At 39.5% G+C, this 24,182-nt stretch overlaps 1 protein-coding gene across 4 annotated transcripts in view; it reads right to left on the reverse strand.

Annotated features, from left to right (window-relative positions):
• NFIA (nuclear factor I A) overlaps positions 1-17,723 on the reverse strand; it is a 409,131-nt gene extending 391,408 nt beyond the window's left edge. Inside the window, exon 1 of one of the 4 annotated variants that reach the window (XM_053392231.1) lies at positions 17,415-17,723. In XM_053392231.1, the coding sequence (XP_053248206.1) occupies positions 17,415-17,510 (96 nt within the window). In that variant the 5' untranslated portion in view covers positions 17,511-17,723. The remainder of the gene's footprint in view (positions 1-17,414) is intronic. The other 3 variants (XM_053392235.1, XM_053392230.1, XM_053392232.1) reach the window with 3 other exon arrangements.
• Between the last annotated feature and the right edge of the window lie 6,459 nt (positions 17,724-24,182).

The raw sequence follows: 24,182 nt of genomic DNA on the forward strand, positions 1-24,182 counted from the left end.
TGGCAGTTTTAGTTTTTGAACTTTCCCCTAATTATCTCTTAACACTGAATTTATTTTTCTCATAGCTGCTGAACAGCCCTCACTCAGCAAGGTTGGTGTGAAAATAAATCAAGGTGTGAAGAGATATACGGCATCATTTGGAGCTAGGACTCGGTGGGAACAACTTACCAGAGCAAATGAAAAAAAGAAAGGAGTGGGCCTTGATGACTTGCATATGAATGTGTGAACTGACTAAGTTGAAAGGCATTGTTTTCAAACTTCAAATCTCTTTTATTTCTTTTTGCAAAAAAATAAAAATAAAAAAATAAAAAAATAAAAGCCACCCAGGAGCCAATCCACTGTTCCCGCTGGTGCTTTTGCACCATGCCAACCTTGCTGCCACTGCCTCCCCAATCTCTCCTGGCAAGCAGTAGTAACACAACTGATTGGAGGTCAAGTGAGCTGTACCACTCCGCCATGCTGTCTACTACTGCTAGCATGGATGTTCTGTCTGTGGCATGTGGGGCAGGAAGACTCACATACACGTACAGTGGTACCTTGGGTTACAGACACTTCAGGTTACAGATGATTCAGGTTACAGACTCTGCTAACCCAGAAATAGTACCTCGGGTTAAGAACTTCAGGATAAGAACAGAAATTGTGTGGTGATGTCGTGGCGGCAGCGGGAGGCCCCATTAGCTAAAGTGGTACCTCAGGTTAAGAACAGTTTCAAGTTAAGAACAGACATCCGGAACAAATTAAGTTCTTAACCTGAGGTACCACTGTACAAATCATAATATGCATGTGTAGGCCCTTATAGCCACTTTTTGTGTGTTAATCTTTGTACTTCAATATGCACACTGCTCCTCCAGGACAAAATACACATGGATCACATCAAATGTGAGTGCATATATAATGCAACACTTTCTTCCTTCAAGCATATAGAAGCAGCAGTATTGAATACAACATGCTTAGTTTATTTTTTATGCAATCCATGTGTATTATATGTAAATTTAGAATAGCAGGTTTCATTGCATTTATACATTTAATTAAGTTCATTCTACAAGCATTGGGATTTTAAACATCCTGGTTATAATTATATTGGGATGGATCCAGTGGTCCTGGGTTGATATTTTTGCCGATTCCCCCTTCCCCCTTTATCCAAAGTCTGGGCTATCATATATATATATATATATATATATGATAGCCCAGACTTTGGATAAAGGGGGAAGGGGGAATCGGCAAATATATATATATATATATATATATATATATATATATATATATATATATACACACAAAACATATTAAATTGTGAATGAGGTAAGCACCATCTCCATCACATGCACACGTTTGGGTTTTGGTGAATCAGAGAGAAGGAGTCCCTATTTATACACAAGGCATGGAAGGCTTGATCAAGACTGCAATGGAGGAGAAAGAAGAGAGGAGTTGGTTTGCAATGCAGACAGGTCCAAGCCATATAGTGTTTATTTTAAAATGCAGAACCCACGTTCTAATTTTATGTAAATCATGGCTCAGGCATTTAGATGGTGCATATTTACATAGCTATATATTCAAGTAGCAGTAGCAGGGTGCAACTTATCATAAATTAACATCACTCCATCTCTTTTGCGCTCAGATTCCTAGCTGCAGTTTCCCCCCTTTGACAGGTGATTGTAGACTATAATATCAAAATGAAGTCATAATGAAGATTATGAAAACAAAAAAGTAGACTTATGCTTCCCTCTAACTCTTCAATATATTATGTGATTTCAGAACTGAGTTTCATGCATTGTTTGCAAAATATAGAACAGATAGCAAAGATGAAGAAGACAGAGAATGCAGGACAGGTTCTAAATGTTGCTTTCGAGTGGACGAGTGCAGAGCTTTTAACTTATTTTCCTGCTTTGAATAGGTCAGTCCCATGCCATATCACAAAATCCTGTTGTAATTTTCTTCTGTTTCAAAAGCAGTTTCCCATAAGGCACAGGGATGCAAGGAGAAGGGGTTGCAGGGGAGAAAACAGCCCGATCACCAAGTCTGAAGTCTCCCTACAGTCTTCCACAGTGCTTTGGATTTTGAACTCAGATTGCATCAGATAAATACTGTTTAGAATGGTCACAGATGACCTAAACAACATGGACTTTGCAATTTCGGGTGGATTAGAAGAAACCAATGGTGGCTTTTAAATGAACGTTTGGATAAAGCTTGTAAAAAATCTAATCATTGCAAATCCACTTCTAATGCACGCTGCAGCTTTAAAGACAGACGTGCCTCAATTTCAACTCTTATCTCAACAAGCTGATTCTTCAATTTATTCTCCCCGTCTTAGTGCTTCAATAATAACCTTTATGGTTGTTTAATTTGCCCCATTAAGAAAAAATACATTTGTAAAAACAAGGATGTTCTGAAAATGTCTCTTGTGTTTGGTTTAGGACTCATAGAGTTAATAGGCTGGGGAAGGAAAAATACCCACTTGCCTGAAGCCTGTCACCTTTCCTTGGCAATTACACTGCTAATGGCTGGATCCCAAGCAAAGTGGCAAAGAATATCTCTTCTCACGTTCCCAACTCACAGTGCATTCCCAAATACCAGATGGTGTTTTTGGAATCCATTTCACTATGTTTGATATGACAATGCTTCTGTATAACGTTAAATTATATATAACAATTTCAAGTAGCTGATATCGGAACAAGTGACGAAACAGAGTATCAGGGACAAATGGAAAAAGACAGAAACCAAAGACTCGGGGGTTTTCACCTCCCCTATTGTGTCTCATCTCCCTAAGATTTTGACTGTAATTTGCAACAACAAAAAAAAGGAAGAATAAGAAAAAAAGAAAGAAACAGAAGTGGTTCTTCAGTGGCATCTTTGATCATCATTTGTCATTGCCTGCTTCCATTTAAAAGTTAGTGTATTTTTCAAGAACCTTGCAAGCCACACAAAGAGGATGGGGGAAAAGCCCAAACGATTACATATATGTAATATGGCTACAGTGCAAATAATAATAATAAAAAGTATGAAGAGTCCAAGAACGCCTTCTATGTTTCCTCATCCTTTAAATTAATTTCTCTTTCCCTCCAACCACAAAAAAATAATAAAAAAATTTGTAGGATAGAAACTGAATTCAATGTGAACAATGCAAATTGTTATAATCCATTGATGGCAATGTTTCAGACTGGGGCTGATGCAGATCTGCCCCAGTGTCTTCATTATGGCTATACAAATTTACACAGAAACAGGTACATTAACAAATAAAATTAGCGATATGAAATTATGGCTGGCTACTTAAGCTAAGGTGGTCAACAGAGGGAGAGAGAGTGTCAGTGCCATTTCTACTGCTCAAGAACCACACTGAGTTCTGTTTAAAATATGGAAGAACTCATTTTAAAATGCATGAAATATTGCTTTTCTGTGTTGCAGCAGGGGAAGAGAATTTATCCCTCCTAACTTTCACTCAAAGAGAATTTCACCTCCTCTCTGTGTAGGCATTGGGCACGATGGGCATCTGGGGGAAAGAAACTGAAACTCCGCGGCTGGGCGTCATCCTAGCCAAGATAGTCCTTTCATTTGGCTCAATAGATCACAATAGATCTGAAGAAATAAGACAATAGAGTGGGAACACGCTGTGTGTTTGTTGTGTGTGGCAAAACCAACCCAAAAACGTCTCCTGCGGTCATGATTACGGTGTTGCCTTTTCCATAAGAAAATCAAGTTTGGAGATAGCTGCACAAATTGTCTTCTAGATTTTCAGTTTTGTCAAATAAATAGGAGTCATGCTGCCTGTTTTTCAAAAATCATTTCCCTGCCTCTTAAAGACACTTGAAACAAGATTTAAAACAATACCCTTTCCCCCACTTAAATGGAGTATGATTGGTGTCATTGTTGATTGTGCTACTGGTCACTAATGATGACCTGGAGGGGAAAAGGTTTCTTTCACTTTTGAGAATGCTCAGCGAATTAACATTAATCTATTTATATCTATATCTCTGAACACAGAGCAAATATTTGATTCCCTATTGATTGCACCATTTCACACAGGACAAAGATGATACCATTGCCCCCAGAACAGATCATACAGATCCAGTCACCGCTACATTATTAGCAATAACTTGCAGCCATGCAGTTTAAGAGGTGTTTTTTTTTTAAATGGGCATAGATGGTAGAACATATAGCCCATCTTTCTTTGTCATCCTGCAAATGGGGCCCCATGTGAAGCTGCTGGTTGCTGAGTGATGCTTTGTAGTCTGTACCAGATAGTTGCACAGTACCAGCTGCATTGGCAGGTAGCCGAAGTGCGAGGAGATAGCTGCCAAACTATGCTATACAAAGGAAACGGTGCCAGAGAGAAAAGGACCTTTGCATAAGATGACCTTTGACTCTTCCGCCAGCATGGATCCCATATTCATCACTTCCAGACAATTGCATCTTTCATTCCACCGCAAACTATGATCAGAAAGGGACCATTTGTGTTAGCAATTGTTAGTTTACAGTTCCCAGAGCCTGGATAGTTTAGCCTTTTGTTTTGGTAGTTGCAATATTCCCATTGATTCCTTATTAACGGGATCCAAATAATCATTTAGCGAATTATTATTAATATTTTTAGAGCCTGCTTTTTTTCTTTTTGTCTAACTTTCTTGTGATACAGGAATTCAGCATGTTAACGGCAACAAGGAAGTTTAAGGAAAAGAAAATGGGTTCTTAAAACATGATCCCATGCTATTAGTCATTTTCATGTGAATTGTTAATTGCAGAAGGGGGAAAAAAGCAATCACTACAGTATCTGCATCTATGACATAAATCAGTTTTAAGTGTGAACTATTGGAACCTTATTGCATTATGTGGCTTTTTAATAGGAAAACATTTATTTTAGCAGCTAATGTCATATGCATTGCTTTCAACTGTAGATTTAATTTTTCATTTGTTAATTTTTGTCATGAATAATTTTGCTTACATGTCCTAGCAAAGAAGCACTATTCATCCAAAGTGGAACAGATTAATCTTACAGATAAATTGCTCTTAGGACAGCATTTAGTCAATGTGTGTGTGTGTGTGTGAGAGAGAGAGAGAGGGGGGGGATATTTAGTTAGCAAATCAAGGCAATTAAAAAATCAACTATTGATTCTCAAAGTAATTGTGAAAATTGTTTCTGTTTTACTCAAATACAGACCCTCTACAGGTGAGTAAGTAATGTACCTTTGTGAAATGTGAGTTTCCAGAAATAGAAAAAAAAATGCTTGGTTTCTCCTTGCTAGTGCATAAATATAAATATCAGAAATCAGGAATCATATCTGACCTCTATTTCTTAGAATGAGAAAAAAAAGTATATGCATGTACGTGGAAAGAACATTTGAGGAAGAACTGAGATTTATTCTGTACTGGATTTATTCTGTACTGGCAAAGAGGTGTCTTAATACAAAATTTGTACAGATGTTTCTCTGAAACTCCTGCACCCATTACTCTCCCCCCATGTGCATTTGATCTTTTCCCTCTTATCATGAAGAATGTTTCTTTGAGGAATGGAAAAAGTCTTATACCTGAAGGCGAGCTTCATTGTATTGCACCTGACTTCTGGCTTGCATGTGGGACCGTCTGTTCTTTATTTTCACTCTGTATGAAGCTAATGGAATTTGCAGTTGATTAACCTCAGATTTTGACTAATGATCCAGCCTGGGATTGCAGCTGGCAATGCCACAGCCCCTTGTACTTCTTAACTGAGAAAGACAGCAACAAGTACAGTGGTGCAAAAGCAAAAGATCCAGGATGGATCAAATTGTCAAAGATGCATAATGACATTCAACCACATGAAAGCTGTAGAGGGAGGATGCCTCAGAGGAATTAATGTAGAATGAAAAGTTGACATAAAAACCCAGCTAGGAAACAGATTTCTGGGTTATTCACTGGAGTCTGTGGTTCTGCAAGTACATTTAATTCTAGCATTTCTACTTAATTTACACTTGACTGTTCTGTGTCTAAATGTGGCAGATTGACAGTTGCAAAATGTTAGCGCAGTAAACACATAAAAGCCTCAAGACCCTCTGTAGCCCACATCCCACTGAAATCAACGAGAACTACATGTGGGCAGAGAGAACAAAAGGCTTGCAGGAGGGGAGTGGGAAATTTGATATACCCTTAGGAAAAAGTTGATACTATTTTATCCTGAAACACATGAAGGCATGCATGTAAATTGAAGGGCAAAGATAGATGTAACAGTTTGTAGAGCCCCCCCCCAGAGACAATTTGGAAGTGCTGTCACCTTTTTCAGCCCAAGTGTACCTTTTACACTGGCAGCGTGAACTATAAAAAGACTCATACGGCAGCTTTTCCAAATGTGTCTCTTTGAACAGGGAAATGCTAGCTGTGGGCAGTGGTTAGTACCGTGACTTCACAAAAACACCTGCCATGTCAAGGGCCAATGTGGTATGTGTGTGTGTTAAGAAGTCCATTTGGCCCATGGTCTCTATCTCCATAGGTGGTCTAAAATTTGGATACTTTTTAATAATGATGATGATGATGATTTATTTTTTGCACCCCACCCATCTGACTGGGTTGCCCCAGCCATTCTGTTTCGCAACCTGTTTTCATGTATATCAGATCAAAATGTGACATACTCTCTCCGGCTATAGAAGCATTTGTAAACTAAACTAAACTAAACTAAACTAAACTAAACAACTAAACTATTTTTTCTCTATTTTTGATGCCTTATTCTGTTTTTAGGTTTTGTCATTTTTATTTTTATTATAACTAGGGGCCTCAAAAGCTGGTTGTGGCCCAGTCCTCTTTGAGAGGGCCTGGGCCCTGCCCAATTCCCAGAGAAGTTTTGGGATTGTTTTAAAAACATTTGCATTTCTTAAAATTTTAATGATGAATAGACATACACTTAACATAGATAAAAGATAGGGGAAAGGTACAACTGACTCAGAGGTACACACATGTGCAAAACAGGTTGCAAAGTCAGGCGGAAGTCAGGCTCACACCATGGGTGAAGAATCCAGTGTGTCCATTGTTAGACCACTTGTGCTGCCCCAGGATATAGTGACCTGGCAGAATGAGAAATGTGATTCTCATCTGATTTGTAGATCCCTAACCTTTAGTTCACAACCTGTGCACCTAAAGGCCTATATAGGGTTGTATCCGCTGCTATTGTTCTCCTTGTGCAACAATTTTTTCACCTCCTCTCCTCTCCCCTAAAGGTCCTGCTGGTTGGTGGACCTTCAGGATTATGGGAAGGGGGCACAGGGCGATGAGAGGAAGGGTAAGTCCTGTTGTATGAGTGGAACTCCATGCACACAGTGCTGGATGCTATAACCCATAGAGTCATGTGTGAACTTGTCTCATGAAGAGCATGCTAAGATCTCTGCTCCTTTAAAGTGCCCATCCTTACTAGACTTCCAAGAACTTTATATATATTTTTAAAGCCTGCTGATCTTCTGACGATATCTAATTTCCCCAAAGCATCTGAGGCCTGCAGGTAGAAGAGACTATAAATCTGAAATTGAAACTCATCCAAGACCTGCCAAAGACATCAATACATGCTGTGAGGCTAAGATGTGACCTCCCCCACCCCCTGCCAAATATGCTGCTTCATTGTGAGGGAAAAACACAAGAAAACAAGGCAGAAGGTACCAAGATAAAAGGAAAGGTGTTGCTGAGACCGGTTCTTTGGGGAAGGGCCGCAGTTTAGTGGTACAACAACTTCTTTGCATGTAGAAGATCCCAGCTGCACTTCTTGGCATATCAAGGCAGGCATGAAACCCCAGAGCACCTCTGCCAATGAATGTAGACTATACCAAGCCAGATGGACCAATGATCAGCTTCCCCTGCTGCTATGTTCTGCCAACACCTTTGTGGCTCTGTTAAGTGGCACCCACATGGTCCAGTGGTGGTGCATGTTGGGTTGCTGTTGGCCTAGATATTCTGCCGCAAATCCTCCACCACCCAGTGCATAGTACTCAAGACCAGTCAAGTTGTGTGTTTTTCACCTCAAGCAAAAAAAATATTACAAGTTTCTTTCTCTGAGATTGAATGTACAATAATAAATAATCAGGTGGTTGCCTCACTCTGCATAATACTGAAGTAGGGCCTCCCTGATTGCACCTTTTCAGGAGCGACTCAAAACCATGATGCAGTTTTGGTTCTAGGAGTTGCAAAGTCAATTTGCCATCATCCCAAGAAAACAGTGTCATCTGGATACACCTTAAGTGGCTGCCCTCTGATATATTTAGGAATTGGTGGTTTTTTTGTGGGGGGGGAGGGGGCGGAGGGGAGATACTGCCCTACAGCAGTTTCAGCATCTTTGAGATCTTGCCAGAATGATCAGGTTTGATAGTAATGAGACACTGTGTTTATTGCAGAGATGGGGAGACTGTGGTCCTCCATTAACTCCATTATATCTGACCATTGTCCATCCTGACTGGGGCTGATGGAAGTTGAAGTGCAAGAGCACCTGGAGATCAACAGGTTCCCCTATCCCTTGTCTATGGCCACAAAGTGATGCATCTAATCTCTTTTTCTATGCATTCTGAAGTAGATGCAGAATTTTCATTACACCAGTGTAGTGTTGGATGATGACCTGTGAGACCTGGGTTCAAATCCCCACTAAGCCATGGAGCTCACTGGGTGACCTTGGACAAGTCACTCACTCTCAGCCTAAACTACCTCACAGGGTTGTTGTGATGATGAAATGGGGAGGAGAACCATGTACACAGCCTTGAGCTCCTTGGAAGAAAAGGGTGGTATATAAATGTTACAAACAAACAAACAAACAAACAAACAAACTTTCATTAACCTTATTTACGAAAGTTCTACAAGATTTTACAACCTAACAGACTATATTTTAAATAGCTTGCAATACCCTTGTGTGTTTTCTGTGTTCTTTGATGCAGTATTTGGTCCCATTTTGCAGAATTCTAACTGAAATTAATCTATATTGTCAGTGCAGGTGGAGGACAGCACGTGTTTCTGTTGAAGGAAGGTTGCTGCAATTGTTGGTAGTAAAAGTCTATGAAACATGTGGGGTCTGTATTATACCACGCCATGATGTGTCTGTAGTTGGACGATGGTTAAGTTTATACTCAGCAGCCCTGTGGAAAATCTATGTTTACATGTAACAAATGGTTTGAATTCAGCTCCATTAGTTAATATAACTGTTTTGTCTCTTCTAGGAATGCATAGATTAGCCATAGCCATGTCTCAGCAATATGGGAAATAGTCCAGAACTTTGACTACAGTGGCCATAAATTCAAAGCTGTTTAGGACAGGCTCTTACATTTGCAATATGTTGAAACTCCTAGACCCTCTGACCGCTTGGTCCTTAAGTAAAGTTTTGATAAGTTTTCATAATTAACAATAAACACCTCTTGCACCCTTTCTTAAATGTGTATATTCAAAGAGATAAAACGACATTGATATAGCAAGCCATTTTATACATATCACACACATACATATATTTCCTTTTCTGTTTCAAAATAATTTATTGCCACTGCAATTTATCAGAGCCTTTAAAAAGGAGCCCCTTCTGTTTCCACCTGCTTCTCCCCTTTTCAGCTAGAAATATTCATAAGATTCTCTGTATGTTGAATTTTTCTTACAGAGAAGCAGTCCGGAACATGATTCAGTGACTTGCGCTGTGCCACTGTGGCCTATGAAAAAGGAATGGGCCCCATGTACTTTTGCAGCTGCACTTGCCATAGTGGATAGCCAGAGACATAGGCATGTGCTGGGCTCTAAATCACAGCCAACATCAAAGTGTTAGGCCTGACATGGCAGATAAGCATGCGCTTAGGAAGTTACCTTATAACAGCAGTTTTGAGCCTTCTGAATTCTGGGGGGCACCTTTAGCCCAAACAAGCATTTGGGGACCCACTTCTTAATTTCTTACGGTGCATTTACATAACAGCAGTGGTGTGCTTAAAATCTACCTTAGGCTAGGTTGCAATTCAGGTACAGTGGTACCTCTGGTTACGTACTTAATTCGTTCCGGAGGTCCGTTCTTAACCTGAAACCATTCTTAACCTGAGGTACCACTTTAGCTAATGGGGCCTCCCGCTGCTGCCGCGCCACCAGTGTGCGATTTCTGTTCTCATCCTGAGGTAAAGTTTTTAACCCAAGGTACTATTTCTGGGTTAGCAGAGTCTGTAACCCAAAGTGTTTGTAACCCGAGGTACCACTGTACTGGGTTCTCCTCACATACCTGCTGAAGACCAGTGCCTTATACCAAGTCAGACCACTGGGCTATCTGTCAAGGGCCCTCTCAGGTTTTAAGATGGGAGTCTTTCCCAGCCTTGCTTTGAGATGCCAGGGATCAAGCCTGTGTGGGATCCACAGCCTGGATCTTTTTCACCCAGAGCATGTGCTCTGCCACTGAGCTTTGCTACAACAGTTGCAAAGCCTTTCCCCCCCCAAATAATACCAGCAGCCAGAATGGAGCCCCTCAGTGGTCCACCCGGTGTGACCACAGCATCTCAAGCTGTGATAGATTCTTCTGTCTACAGATACATAAGGCCCTACTAGAATAATCTTTCCTCATTGTCCACTTGAGCTCCCGAAAGTTTGATCACACCCTGTATGTGGGTATGGGCCTACTAACTAACTTGTCCTGGCTACAGTAGTTACCAACATATATCAATGGTGGTCATGGAGTTGGGTTGGCAGGCCCTGATGCAGGCGAAGGAGGAGGAAGAAGAAACAAAAGAGGGACTGTTTGGTGGGAAGCAGGGGTGGAGGTCTCTCCCTATTGTACGTTAACTTCAGCCGATTCAGAAGGAAATGGTTGGGACATCATCAATGCTTTCGTCCAGTTCTGAACAACTTGCCTGACTCTTGAATTCCTGAACTGTAGCTTCTGAACACAGGGCTCACCTACTTCCCTTTGTCCCGTGATTTCTTCCATTTGATTTCTAGACATAGGTCTGAGTGGTTTTTCTATTGTCCCATTGCTTTCCCTGGGAAAACTCGTTGTTTACCACTAAATCGGGAAAAAATGTCAGTCTTCAGAAAACCCTATTGGCATTTGCTCCTGTTCAGAAGTAAACAGTGGGCTTTCCCAGGGAAAGTGGCAGGACAATAGGAAAAACCTCTCGGACCCATGCCTAGAAGTCATGGACCAAGCAAAAGTGTGGATGAGCCCACACTGTCTATTAGCAAGTCTGTACTGTTTTGTGTCTGAATAAAGACCTCTTCCTTACTTACATATAGGAGCTTCTGTCTCTGTGTGCTGGGTGGGAGGCAGGATGACAGCATACATTTAAAACACATTGAATCCTGGGAACTGGGATCCCCCCCATTGAATCTTGAGAACTGAAGTTTGTTAAGGTTACTGGGAATTGTACCCACAGTTCCCAGGATTCTTTGGGGGGAAGGGTGGTGTTTAAATGTGCTTCAAATGTGGATGTGATGGCTATCCAGTTAAAACAACAGGAGAAAAGGATATTAAACCTTCTATAGTTGCCGGTGGCCATTTATATCTAGCACGTGTACTATTGCTAGTCATAATATAAGCAGCTTCAATTCTGAGTTCCTCGTTACTTAGCTACATTTTTATCTCAGATTTTCTCTGCAGTTGAGATGAATATTTAAAATATTTTCAGAAAAACCAAACTTCAGAACTACTGTAAAAATAATGCTGTATAGGAAACCTCAATAATATCTAAAATAAAAAAATCTCATCAAAGGCTCCTACCATTTAAATATTAGAAGCTAACACATACATAAAAGTTCTTATAGATTGGAATGGAGTAAAGGTCTTTCAGGTATGAGTAACAGAACCGCACAGTAGTGGTAGTTTCGTCCCAAATTTTGAACCAGTGCAATAAAGGGCTTTGCCATTCATAGGAGACTTGCAATATTCAGGATGCTTATATTGCAGCGACTTGGTCAGTCAGCTCTTGTTCTCTGTACAGCCAATGGGATCTTGATCTGGGCCTGAACTGTTCACATTGAGCTATTAACAAGAAATGCTTCCCAAGGTTTTTCTTTTTTGCGTTTGAGCAATTGGGGAAAAACAAGCTCCTTCTGCTGTCAAGCTATGGTCTGGAACAATAGCCTAGTGATGTCTCCGTTAGGGAACCTTGCTATTCCTTTGCCAGCATATTGCACAGCTGTACCCATGGCATTGCAATTTTTTATTTTTTTAACATTTCTGAAGGGGGAATTAAGGTCTGAGTAAGGATTATCATGCTGCATTTTCCTCTTACTAAATAATGTTATTTCCCTTGGAAAGTACGATATGATCTGATGCTTGATTCAATGTCAATAGCTGATATGGCTCATATTATACACATCATGTCTACATTATATCTACATATCGCAAACACAGTACGCACTCAGATTCAGGCAAATCCTGGAACGTAAAGGGGAACAGATCTTTATAATATCCATATTTATTCGAATCTCCTTTACCCAATTGCTGGAAACAACCAGTCTTGGCTCAGAGTCATCAACTGCCTAATTTCCAGATTGTCTAAAGAAAGAAAAATTAAGCACAACAGGGAAAATAACATTGTAACTGTTGTTGAGTTTATAATCCAGTGTAAGTTACAGAGTGCTGATAAGTAAAGGAAGTTCAACCAGACAGTTTAATCTTCCAATTTCCTGTCTTCTAATCAGCCACTGGCTCTTTCGACTTTAAATTAGAAACATTCCTAACAATATTCAGGGCAGGTGAAGGAAGAGGGTAGAAAAGAAATGGAGATAGAGTATATATCTGGAAAAAGAAGAAACTAGGGATAGTACAATGAAAGAACATGATGTACAGCAGGACAGAAAGTATGTATTGCATGCAGGTCATCATGCTGTATAAAGCAAGTTTTGCTAGTCAGTTGGAAAACATTTCTAAAAGAGGATTCAGAATTGGATTTCACAGATGCTGTACACTTTCAGACAATAATTTTGCCACGATAGTGTGATAGTACACACACACACGCCAATGCAATAATACAAGAATTCTGAACTGGTCTTTGACCGTAATAATAAATTATTACTATTATACAAGCAAAATCCTATGGTACTTGGTGTATATCCTTCAGAAATACAAAATGAGAGTAGCGAAGTATAACTTGCCAATGCATTCAGACAGTTGTACATCAAACGAAAAATTGCAATGCTTAATGGAATCTTTTCAGACTACACCATGAAATACAACACTTACGAAACATGCTGTGGTTTAGATTTTTCTTTGTTGGTAATACTTTGCTTTGAAGATGTACGCATTCTTAAGCCAAGAGTTACACATTTTCACTTTTTGTGTATGCACTTTAGGTGCTTCCAAGATTGCCTGGATCATTTTAAGCACTTCCATAGGAAACTCAGAAGGAACGCAACAAAAATACTTTTCAGGAATCGTGTTGTAGAAGGCCTAAATATGTTTAATGTTACATTTCTAGAAACTATTTTTTATAATACCGGTAGTTATAAGAAAGAAATGACTATACTGAAATGAAGATTTTGCAGCATAATGGTGGTTATTAGAAGAGTTTACATTGGTGTAATCCTACTGGTAGCTTTGGTCCCTGAATTACTGTGTTAAGCTTAATAGTGGCAGGTACAAGTACCTTGTAGGTATCAATTAAAAAGTTGTACCTGTTACAAAGTTTGAAAGCCTGGAAGATTTATTTAAACTCAGAAGCACCTGCGAGTATGTCTGTCCCCACAAGTGAAGAGCTTCTTTTATAAGTCTTCATTTTTAAAGATGCAAAGTCATCATGAAGACACTAGGATGAACAGTTTGTAATAAATATTTCTTCTGATCTCAACCACAGCAAGCTATGACTGAGATTCACTCTATTCATGCCTCTTCTGCAACTCCATCTTTACATCAACCTGGTTTTGGGACCGGGCTCAGCATCTGAAGTCAGTGCAGCATTGTATACAAATCTATAACTCTTTTATCACTTGTACCCATGTGATAATCCTCTACAGGATACTATTAAAATTGAAAAACCAGGAACTAACATTGATAAAGCTAGCAGAGCTGGTAGCAGTCACATAAACTTTGGATACCTACTTCAATATTTTAAATACCTGTTGGATATTACATGTCCTCCCCCCCTTTCAAATAGAAAATAAAATGTCCTTAACTACAGTGCCCAACTTTACAGTCTTTTAACCTTAGGGAGGCAAATTCATTTCACATAGGTTTGCTGTATGTCAGAAGTTTGCAAACCAAAGATGTCATATGAGTGTTAGCCTAAATTAATATCTGTTTCAAGAATGGCATGATTAAAGCATGAGGGAGAGAGGGTTAGATTTCAAAAGATTTCTTGCCAGTCATTACAACAAATGTAATTATTCTTAAAATGTACACATGTACTGAGTCTTGCTTACAGTACTATGAAGTGTCTGATGATACTGAACATATCACTTGGCAGCAAGAGCCACGAAAATAATAAAATTACCTACAGTCTGCACTTAGACCATAACACTCCCATGAAGATGAGACCTAATATATACACCATGGCATCAGTTGTATGTAGATCAATTAATAAGAAAGATGTAATGAGAAGTTTGCATTATAAAGCCAAAATTCATTCATTCTTCTTCTTTTTACACAAGAGTGTTTAGTCCAAAAGTAAAATAAGCTTTTCAGCCCCCCACTAGACATCCATTCTAGCAACTATCTAGCTACAAACACACTGTAGTGAAATCATGCCAGGGAGAGGGAGAGCGGCAGAGAGAGAGAGAGAGAGAGAGAGAGAGAGAGAGAGAGTCCGAGCCTAAGAGATTACTGTGCCCACCCTTTCATACAGCCATTTCTTTCATTATAATAGGTCTTTTCATCAAAATGACACAGAACCTTTAAATTTTGGACAGCATACTTCCATACAGTAGAGACGGCAGCCACTTCAAACCGATTCTGAACCTGCTCCCCGAAATAAAACAAACTCGCTCCATTGACACACATAAATTGTTTACGACTCATTAAAAAGCAAAATTGCATATCCCAGTGTTGGCAGCTGAGTCCAAGCGGGTGGAAAGAGGGCATTCACTCATCTCTTTGTATGCTGGCAGTACCAAACTGAAGTTTAGCAGTAGGCAGTAGCCGAGATTTTTTGTGCAGCCAGACGATGCATGAGGTAACTTTCAAAGCTTCCTTTTTTGTCTTTGTATATTAAAATGCATTGTGTAGCTGAGGTTTGATTAAAAGAACTTAACAGATGTGATGAGGTTTTGGGGGCTAAAATATGCTTTATATTACAGAGTGTGCATCAGAACTGCTTACTTTTGTATCAATAATTGAATCCTTGTCTGAAAATGGACATGTCTGTTGTACAAATCCTTGTATGGTTCATTTCAATGATTTTTTCTAAATATAAAAAAAGGTCTTTTTCTTGTAGTCCACTAACTTTTAGTGGGTTGATTTTAGCATCTGTACATTGAGGAAATAAGTTATGTGGCATGTTAAAAGTTTTACAGGAACTTTCTGTAAGGTTTCATCTAAACAACAGCTTGTCTGGTTATGAAGCTTGTTTATTTTCTTGTCAAGTGCATTGCTAAATGTTTCCAGCATTTATTTATTTTTTTACATATTATATCCGCAACAGTAAGACTTCTGCAAAGTAAATGCATTTTCTTTAAAATGAAAATGAAGCCTTTTAATATATTTTCGAAAGGAGACAATGTTTTAAGATTCCTGGGGAAAATATAAACAGTCCCCCCACCTCACCATAAGAACAAGACAATAAAAACAGGAGCTTTATAAGAGCATAAGTGTGGCATCTAATATATGTACTGAAGAAGAACAGTTTAGGGCTATTCCCTGAAAATAGATTTGCATCAATAATCACATTTCAGTATATAACAAGCTAATCAGTCAAATGAATAGACAATTTCAGAGCATCCAAGAACATCCCTTCTGCATTTTCTGCTGGCAGAAAGTCTAATTGGAAAATCAGTGGTATGAATGAAGCGGTTAGACTTCCTCTATTCTAATTAACCCAAATCGGCATGTAATATTTAGCTAGCAACCACCAGTTAAACCTTTCTAACGAAGAAAAGTTCAAACAAATCTAACAGCTCAAACACCTTTTGATACAAGCAATGAATACCGCCAAGTCGCTGAATGAAATCCTTCCATATTGCACTTTTTTCCATGTCTTTCAAGTCCACAGGCATCCTAAACTTCTCCGAATGACATCAAAATTGATCTGGGAGATGTTTCTTCTGTGTGTGCATGTGTGTCTCTGTGTCTAAGCCTCACTGCTCCCACTTACTTGTTTCAGCATATCATACAAAACAATGGCATGATCAGTTTCATTGTAATTCCATTCACCAGTCCTTTTTAAAAACAGAAAACAAAAACAAGCCGTGATATCTATGTGAACTGAAACGGAGGGGTTCACGGTCCAGCTAGGAGCACATAATGCGTGTATTGTCCTGGCAGCAAAAATTCTCTCACTTAAAAAAAGAAGGGGAAAAATCACGCTTTGCCTCAGGAATAATAATTACAGAAAACTTTAAAAAAGAAAGAAGAGAAGAGAAAAGAAAAGAAAAGAAAAGAAAAGAAAAGAAGAAGCCCTGCTAACAAATTAATCCCTAACGGACAGCACGCTAACGAGGGCAGTAATGATTTGAGGGCTCTCTTCGACACAACAGGGCATGCATCTTCTGCCACAATGGGCTATTGTGCATCCTCCTAACTCACTGTACCTCTGATAGATTCAAGATGTCAAAGGTTGTCTGGCCTGAGTGACCATGACATGCGAGTTAACTCATTCTGAGAGTGCCTGTCGGAACTTTATTAAAACTTTTAATTGAACCCAAAAGACATTCAAATGGGATCTGTAGCACCCAGCTCCAGATCCTAACAGGACAGGAATCAATTCTAACAGAACCTTATGAAAGGATAAGCTAGACCAGGTCCTCTTATGGGACATTCATGCCATGATCCATACACAGCAATGCGAGAGGGGGAGAAAAACCGCCACCAAAGTTTTCCTAGAAATGGCATGTCCTGAAATGTCTCTTGAACTTCCTTAGCCCATTACGTGTTAATATTGCCTGGCAAATATTATAAATCAGCAACTCTAATAATTTGACACAAGCAGCCACATGCCCAACAGGGAAACATAAAAACAAGAATCTGCAATGCCACAGTACAACAAAGCACATCAGAGGACCCAAAGGAGTTGAGGAAAAGTTGTTATTCGAAAAGGAAGCTTTTCAAACTACTTATCCATGTACTTTTATATTTTAAAACAAATAGAACCGAAAGGGGAGGGAGCAATTTTAAATGTAGGGCACATGAACAGTCTCTTGTTACAGAGGAAAAACACACAAGTAGGACAAGTGGAAGGCTACTCCAGTGAAGAGTGTGAAAAAAAAAATCAAATGTTAATTTGATAAATGTGAGGTCTGGGACATTTTGTCAAAGAGGGAGGGAAAGTAGAAAAAGGAAGGGGAGGGAGGAAAAAAAAAAGGCAGCCGTGCTGCCAACTCACCATCCACCAAGTTCTGGCCGAGATGTCATAGCAGAGCTGCCATTTGATGGATCCGTCGGAGGTTTTCCCTGCCATTATGCTGTCAGCAAGCTTCATCTGATGCTAACTCACGGGAGATAAGACACCTAATTGAGAAAACATTTGCACTGGCATGTTGGGCAACATGTAGCCCAGTCCATACCATATGGAATCATGGGTAAAAAAAAAAAATCTCCTTGACAGTGAACCAATCTCTCACAGACCCAGTGGCAAGGTGAAGTAGGGATGAAAAGTCATCTGCTCCCAGCACTGTCTTCTCCTCTCCCTCTCCCTCTCCTTCTCTCTCTCTCTTTCCCTCTCCCCCCCTCTTTTTTTTTTCTAAAGTAAGAACCCACCGCTTAACATCAAAGAGAGGCGGATAAAATTAGGGCTTCATCACTCAGATGATTTTGGTCTGCTAGGTTTTCCCCTTTCCTTTTTCTCCCCCCCAGCTTAAAAAAAAAATGAATAGAGACTTAGTAGGACAAAGGCAGGTAGTGGACTGCGGAGGAAGATCGCCACAGGCTATTAGCCTAAAATTTCTGCTTGACAGATGGAACTGCTTAGAGACTATCATGCAATGTTTTAGGTTCTGCTCCCCCCCCCCCGAAAAAAGAATTTGCAGTCTGATTCAGTATCTGTTTATCACAGCTACTTTCCCCATACATATGACCAAGAAGAAACAAACTGGAATGAAGGTTTCAGATGTGTGATTTTTTAACATTATGCACACAACATAATCATTTCAGGAAATAAAAGCAAAATGCAGGTCTCAATAGTTTAAAGAAAGAGTTTTATTCTTCAGAAAATTAAAAATGCTCTTATGTAAAAATGAAATTTAAGATTTGACTTCACCCCTCTGAGTATTATACAGGGGTGTGTGTGGGGGTGTGGGGGTGTGTGATTATGTATTTGATAACGTTTCAAAATAATCCATTGGCCTACAAACAGATACCCAGACAAGGCACTTTTGAATTAGACGTTTCCCTTTTAGGGTTTTAAATTTAATTTCGCAGAGTCGTATTTTCCATACGCTGAGTATTCAAAACACCAAGTTATCCAAAATCACCACATGCCTGCCATATTTCCACTTCAGGCTACACCACAAAGAAATGGCATGCCATTGACCTGAATTTACAGGGAACCATCATAATATCTATCTACCTATCTATCTATCATTCATATAGCTATACATCTATCTCAGTAAAGTCACTTCAGTGAAGGAAATCATTTCACATTTTGTATGTCATCATTTTTGTTACAGCTCACAAATGTTTGCCACTTATATTTGTAGCACCTGCACCACTGATATACATCTCCTGTTCAACAAAAGTCATGCCATAACACAAAAGTAGAAGACCAATGCTGCAATGTTGTGCACCAAGTTGCATAATCTGCGGAACACTTTGAACTAAAATGAGAAATCAACCATATAATTTGTATCCTCTGTTTTTTTGGTTTATTGGCAGCCAATCCTGTTCATGTTTACTTGAAAGGAAGTCCTTCTAAGTTCTATGAGGTGTGTTTCCTAGTAAGTGACACATGTTATTGCCATGAGGCTCACACATATGTATTAATATAAGTACTTTTACCTGTTACTTGTATTCTTGAAGAAGGGATCTGGAAATGCAGGATCCAAACCTACTTTATGAAGATATTTCCTTCAGTGACACATGAATGAACATCTGAACCAACAAAAGAGTGTTTCATTTTGTGAATCTATTGATTTCATTCAAATATTTAATTTTAGCGGATTGGTGGTCACATTTTTCAATGGTTGAAATTTCTCCCCTTTGCTGGAAAATAGTTTTGATAATTTTTGTGGAATAATAAGAGTTTGGCAGCTAAGCTTCATTAAAATGCACTTCATCAGTGTAAAATTGTTCAAAACTGATTTTGAAATGATGGAGAAATATTTTGCCTATTAATAAGAATTCCACAGTTTAGCTTCCTGAAAACAAAGACTTTTCTAACTTTCCCACCTGCAAGACAGTTATTAATTATGGGTTGGAAGTAGTTTTTACTCAGCTCTAACAGCAGTGAGTAATTTTGTTATACAATGTGTGTGTGTGTGTGTGTGCGCGCGCATGCATGTGCGTATCAGGAGATGTCAGATAAGATTCGTATAAATATGCATGGACAGAATAAAATTATATGTGTATGTATGCACTTCTGAGTGAGATTTCCTTTTCTTTCTACATGTGGTGTGTGTACAGATAAACGTATTTATGTATATCCTAAATGTACATGCATACAAGTTTGTTTGTATTTGATAAAATCATCACATCAGTGGTGCAGGTGTTTGACTTGTCCTGAGTGTGCCCTGCGTGTTTACGCACATTCTTTATTATGGTCCTAAGACCCACAAAAACAGTTTTGAAAGTAAAAATGCAGCAGAGAAACAAGGAAAAGATTTCAAGGCAGTCACTATGTTTTGTCCAGAGCATGTTGACTTCTATTTCTTATAACCTCTGAGATAAATTTTGCCATGGCCAGGGTAATATCATTTGACTTCTCCTCAAGAAGACACTTGAGATAGAAGGTTTCAGAATTTCCAGGTAAATTTACCAATGAATGTGTTTATGTATATCATAAATGTACATGCATACAGGTGTGTAATGATAAAATCATCACATCGCAGTGGCGCAGGTGTTTGACTTGTCCTTAGCATGCTCTCCGTGTTCAGTATCAGCTCCATTTACAGGTGTAGCTTTAGCTAGTGTAGGAAGTCTTAAAGTTGTGCTCAGAATCCAGGAAGAAAATGGATGTTGTTAGCAGTGGCCTTTGTGATGGGTGGCCGAAATACCCATGTCTATTCACTCTGGCGTCATCAAAAGTACCTGTTCTTTCTTCTATAGGCTGCTTGGTGCTTTTAAAAACTGTAATGCAAAATATAAAGTAAGATGATTAAGCAACAATCAGCATCTAACCAACATGAGATTGAATTTCATCCTTCCCTGCTTCCCTTTCTTTCACAGGAAACAACTAGCCAGCACTTGTGATAATTAATTGAGTAGCACTGAGCCTACATTGCTTTCTGCCTCTTATTAAAAATGTAGGCGAATAAACGATCAAACCTGCCCCCCTCCCCAGTATGTCTATAAGTTGGTGTGATCTTGTATGGTTATATATTGACTGATAATGTTTGCAGGAAATTCTTTGCTTTCCACTATGTGGATAGGGTCTTTTGGGCCCAGTATTGATATATTATTGGCTCTGTCTTTAACTTAGCTATGAAAAACATGCCAAACACTTGAAGTGATTACAGGAAAAGAATATAGAGTTCATTTTAGCAGTGGAAACAGCATGAAATCACTCCATTCTGGACAGTACAGTAGTCTGATGTAAAGAATCAATGCTGTTGAATAACTATGTTTTCGATCCAGAACAATTAGGGTGCAGTTAACTTTACCATTTTTCTTTATGATGTGGGTGGCAGCGGATCTTTTCTTGTCGAGGAACTACTCCTTTTCTAAGTGAGCTGTTACTAATAGCCTTGAAAGAAGATTAAATGCAACATGTTAAATATTACAATTATTGTGGAAAACAAAATTATTTAGTGAACATAATGGGGAGCAAATCAAGCATTTAACATGATCCAGGAAATGCTACTCTAAACAATTGCATTTGTTTTATGCATTTCCCCCCCCTTTGATTGCTGACAGATGCCGTTTTGGAAACAAACATCTAAACAGTTTTCCTTCAATCACAGAAAAGGGGGGGGGAGGAAATAATAAACCCCCACACTAGAGAACGACTACATGTTTTGAATTTAACTCTTGTCAATCACTGTTCTGCAAAACATGACATGTGAATGACACCCATGCAAAACCATATCATTAGAAAGCTAATAAACCACAAAGACATATTCCCTTTAAACCTCTCTGTAAAGTAGGAAAAACTGCTGAGGACTGAGATCATCGTCAACATTCCCACCCACCCACAAATGTGTAACATTGTACCTGCATATCCAGGTCCCTCTGGCCCCTTTTTGTCTTCCTGACTAACACAGGATTATATGTTTATGACAGTTTTAGCATGCATGTTTACTCAGCAAGATGCTGGATGAAAATTAGAACACATTTGCCTATGGAGATTGTTATGAATGTGGACTACTTCCTATACAAAACACAATGTGTCCGATATTGAAGGCAGGGAAAGAATTAGTGAAGTGTTTACTAAACTTGAGTGGAAATGCCAAAAGACAGTATCTGCAAAGCACATTAAACCCCCTAGATAAATAAAGTTGACTTTCTTAAAATTTACTGCTGGGACCATTGCCTGCTCTATTTCGGTTACTATTCTTTCAAGCACTCCCCTATTTGCCTACTTAGATTTAAGCCTCACGGTCAGAGAGTGTCACTTTTGTGCTCTAAATAAGACTTAAGCACACCTACTGTACATTGCTAAGTGAGTATGAAAGTAGTAGCTGTGCTAGCAGTTATAATAAGAAATCAAGCAGCCCATACACATCAGAATTACAGAACACGTGTTGAGAGATATAGGGAGAACCCTCCTGGACCAGGCCAAAGTTCTGTCTAGTCCAGCATCCAGTTCCAGAGCCAGTGTGGTGTAGTGGTTAAGAGCGGTGGACTCGTAATCTGGTGAACTGGGTTCGATTCCCCGCTCCTCCACATGCAGCTGCTGGGTGACCTTGGGCTAGTCACACTTCTTTGAAGTCTCTCAGCCTCACTCACCTCACAGAATGTTTGTTGTGAGGGAGGAAGGGAAAGGAGAATGTTAGCCGCTTTGAGACTCCTTCGGGTAGTGATAAAGCGGGATATCAAATCCAAACTCTTCTTCTTCTTCTCTCTAGAAAGCTCACAAAGCAGGACATGAACACAGTAGCCCTTTTCTGCTGTTGTTCCCCAGTGACTGGTGTTCAGAGGCATTCCACCTCTGATCCCAGAGGACACATATAGCCATCATGACGAGAGATGATGCCGAAAATCGAAATTAGGCATTTGGTAGTATTCATTTAATTATTTCATTCATTAATTGCTCTCTAGGAAGCATCTCAGCAAGCGATTTCACAATACAGTACAATAAAAACATATAGAAAACAATTGCATCTATAAAAAAAAGTCCATGTGGTGTAGTGGTTAGAGTGTATGACTATGACCTGGGAAACCAGAGTGCAAATCCCCACTCTGCCAGCCATGAAGCTCACAGACAGGGCGCTCTTGGGCAGTCACAGTTTCTTTACTTGAAGGAAATGTAATAAATAAAATAAAATAAATGACATCAAACTATTTCAGATTCAATACACATAGCAACTAGGGTAAGAATCTTCACTTTGAAGGCTTGTTGAAAGAGGAATGTTTTCAACAGGCACCCAAAAGACAACAGAGATGGTGCCTGTCTGATATGTAATGGGAGGGAGTTCGAAAGGATTGATGCCACCACACTAAAGGACCAGTTCTGAAATTGTAGGCTATATCTTTGAGGTTCCTCAATGCCCAGATGTACACACCGAGTTAACTAACATTCTTTAATATTTTGACAATTCAGACAGATTTTTTTATGTTAATTTCTGTTTTCTGTGCATACAAATTTGGCAGAACTAAACATTCAAACTCAGTCATCTTTGCTTGTGCTCAGATGTTGATTGCTGCAACCTTTTACTTGTTTAACGAACTCGAAATGTCCCAATTGGCATTCATATCCTCATGGAATTACTGTGTTTTAACCCTTTAGTTTTTGGGACGCAGGTGGCACTGTGGTCTAAACCACAGAGCCTAGGGCTTGCTGATCAGAAGGTTGGTGGTTCGAATCCCTGCGACGGGGTGAGCTCGGTCCCTGCTCCTGCCAACCTAGCAGTTTGAAAGCACGTCAAAATGCAAGTAGATAAATAGCTACCGCTCCAGCGGGAAGGTAAAAGGCGTTTCCGTGCGCTGCTCTAGTTCGCCAGAAGTGGCTTAGTCATGCTGGCCACATGACCCGGAAGCTGTACGCTGGCTCCCTCGGCCAATAAAGTGAAATGAGCATCGCAACCCCAGAGTTGGTCATGACTGGACCTAATGGTCAGGGATCCTTTACCTTTAACCCTTTAGTTTGCTGAGGCAGTCTGTTTAAAAATTTGGATCTGAAATCTTTTAATAACACCATCCTTAAGAAGAGCTGCCTGAGTTCTGCTAGGTATCCTCTTGTGCATTTCTGCTGCCTATTCATCTGTGTCTGCTTGTGCCACAACCACTTCCTTTGGTCCCATGTCAACCTAACTGTAAACACAGGGCCCATTAAAGTAGCCAGTCACAGAGAGGGTGATACATGACTCTGCGACACCCATCATGACATTGGGATGTCATACTACACATTACACATTTTCGAGATGCACTGTGTTGATGCGCAAATAATTGTATAAACTACAGTATCCCCAAATAATGGAGAACGCTCACCTTAGATTGTTACACGTGTTTTGTAACAGGATTAGATAATTATGATTTCTGATGGGATAATTTCACCAGTTACTAACCATTACTAGGAGCCACTGATAAGTTTATGTCCCATGAATTAGCAGGTGATAATCACTTGATTGTCCTGATTATTTTTTTAAAGCAGCCCCTAGAAAATTACAGCCTGTGGGGAATTCCATATTAATTGTTTGTGTGTATTTGTGTAGATTCCTAGCATTGTTCTTCAAGGTTCAAGTTTCTAATCTGAGTCTCTAGAAGTGAAATCTTGGAGTAGGGTAGAGATGCACCATTCCTATGTCCCTATCGTCAATGCATGCAGATGAATACAAAATAA

This window comes from Podarcis raffonei, chromosome 6, assembly GCF_027172205.1.
Source record: "Podarcis raffonei isolate rPodRaf1 chromosome 6, rPodRaf1.pri, whole genome shotgun sequence".
NCBI classification, from domain to species: domain Eukaryota; kingdom Metazoa; phylum Chordata; class Lepidosauria; order Squamata; family Lacertidae; genus Podarcis; species Podarcis raffonei.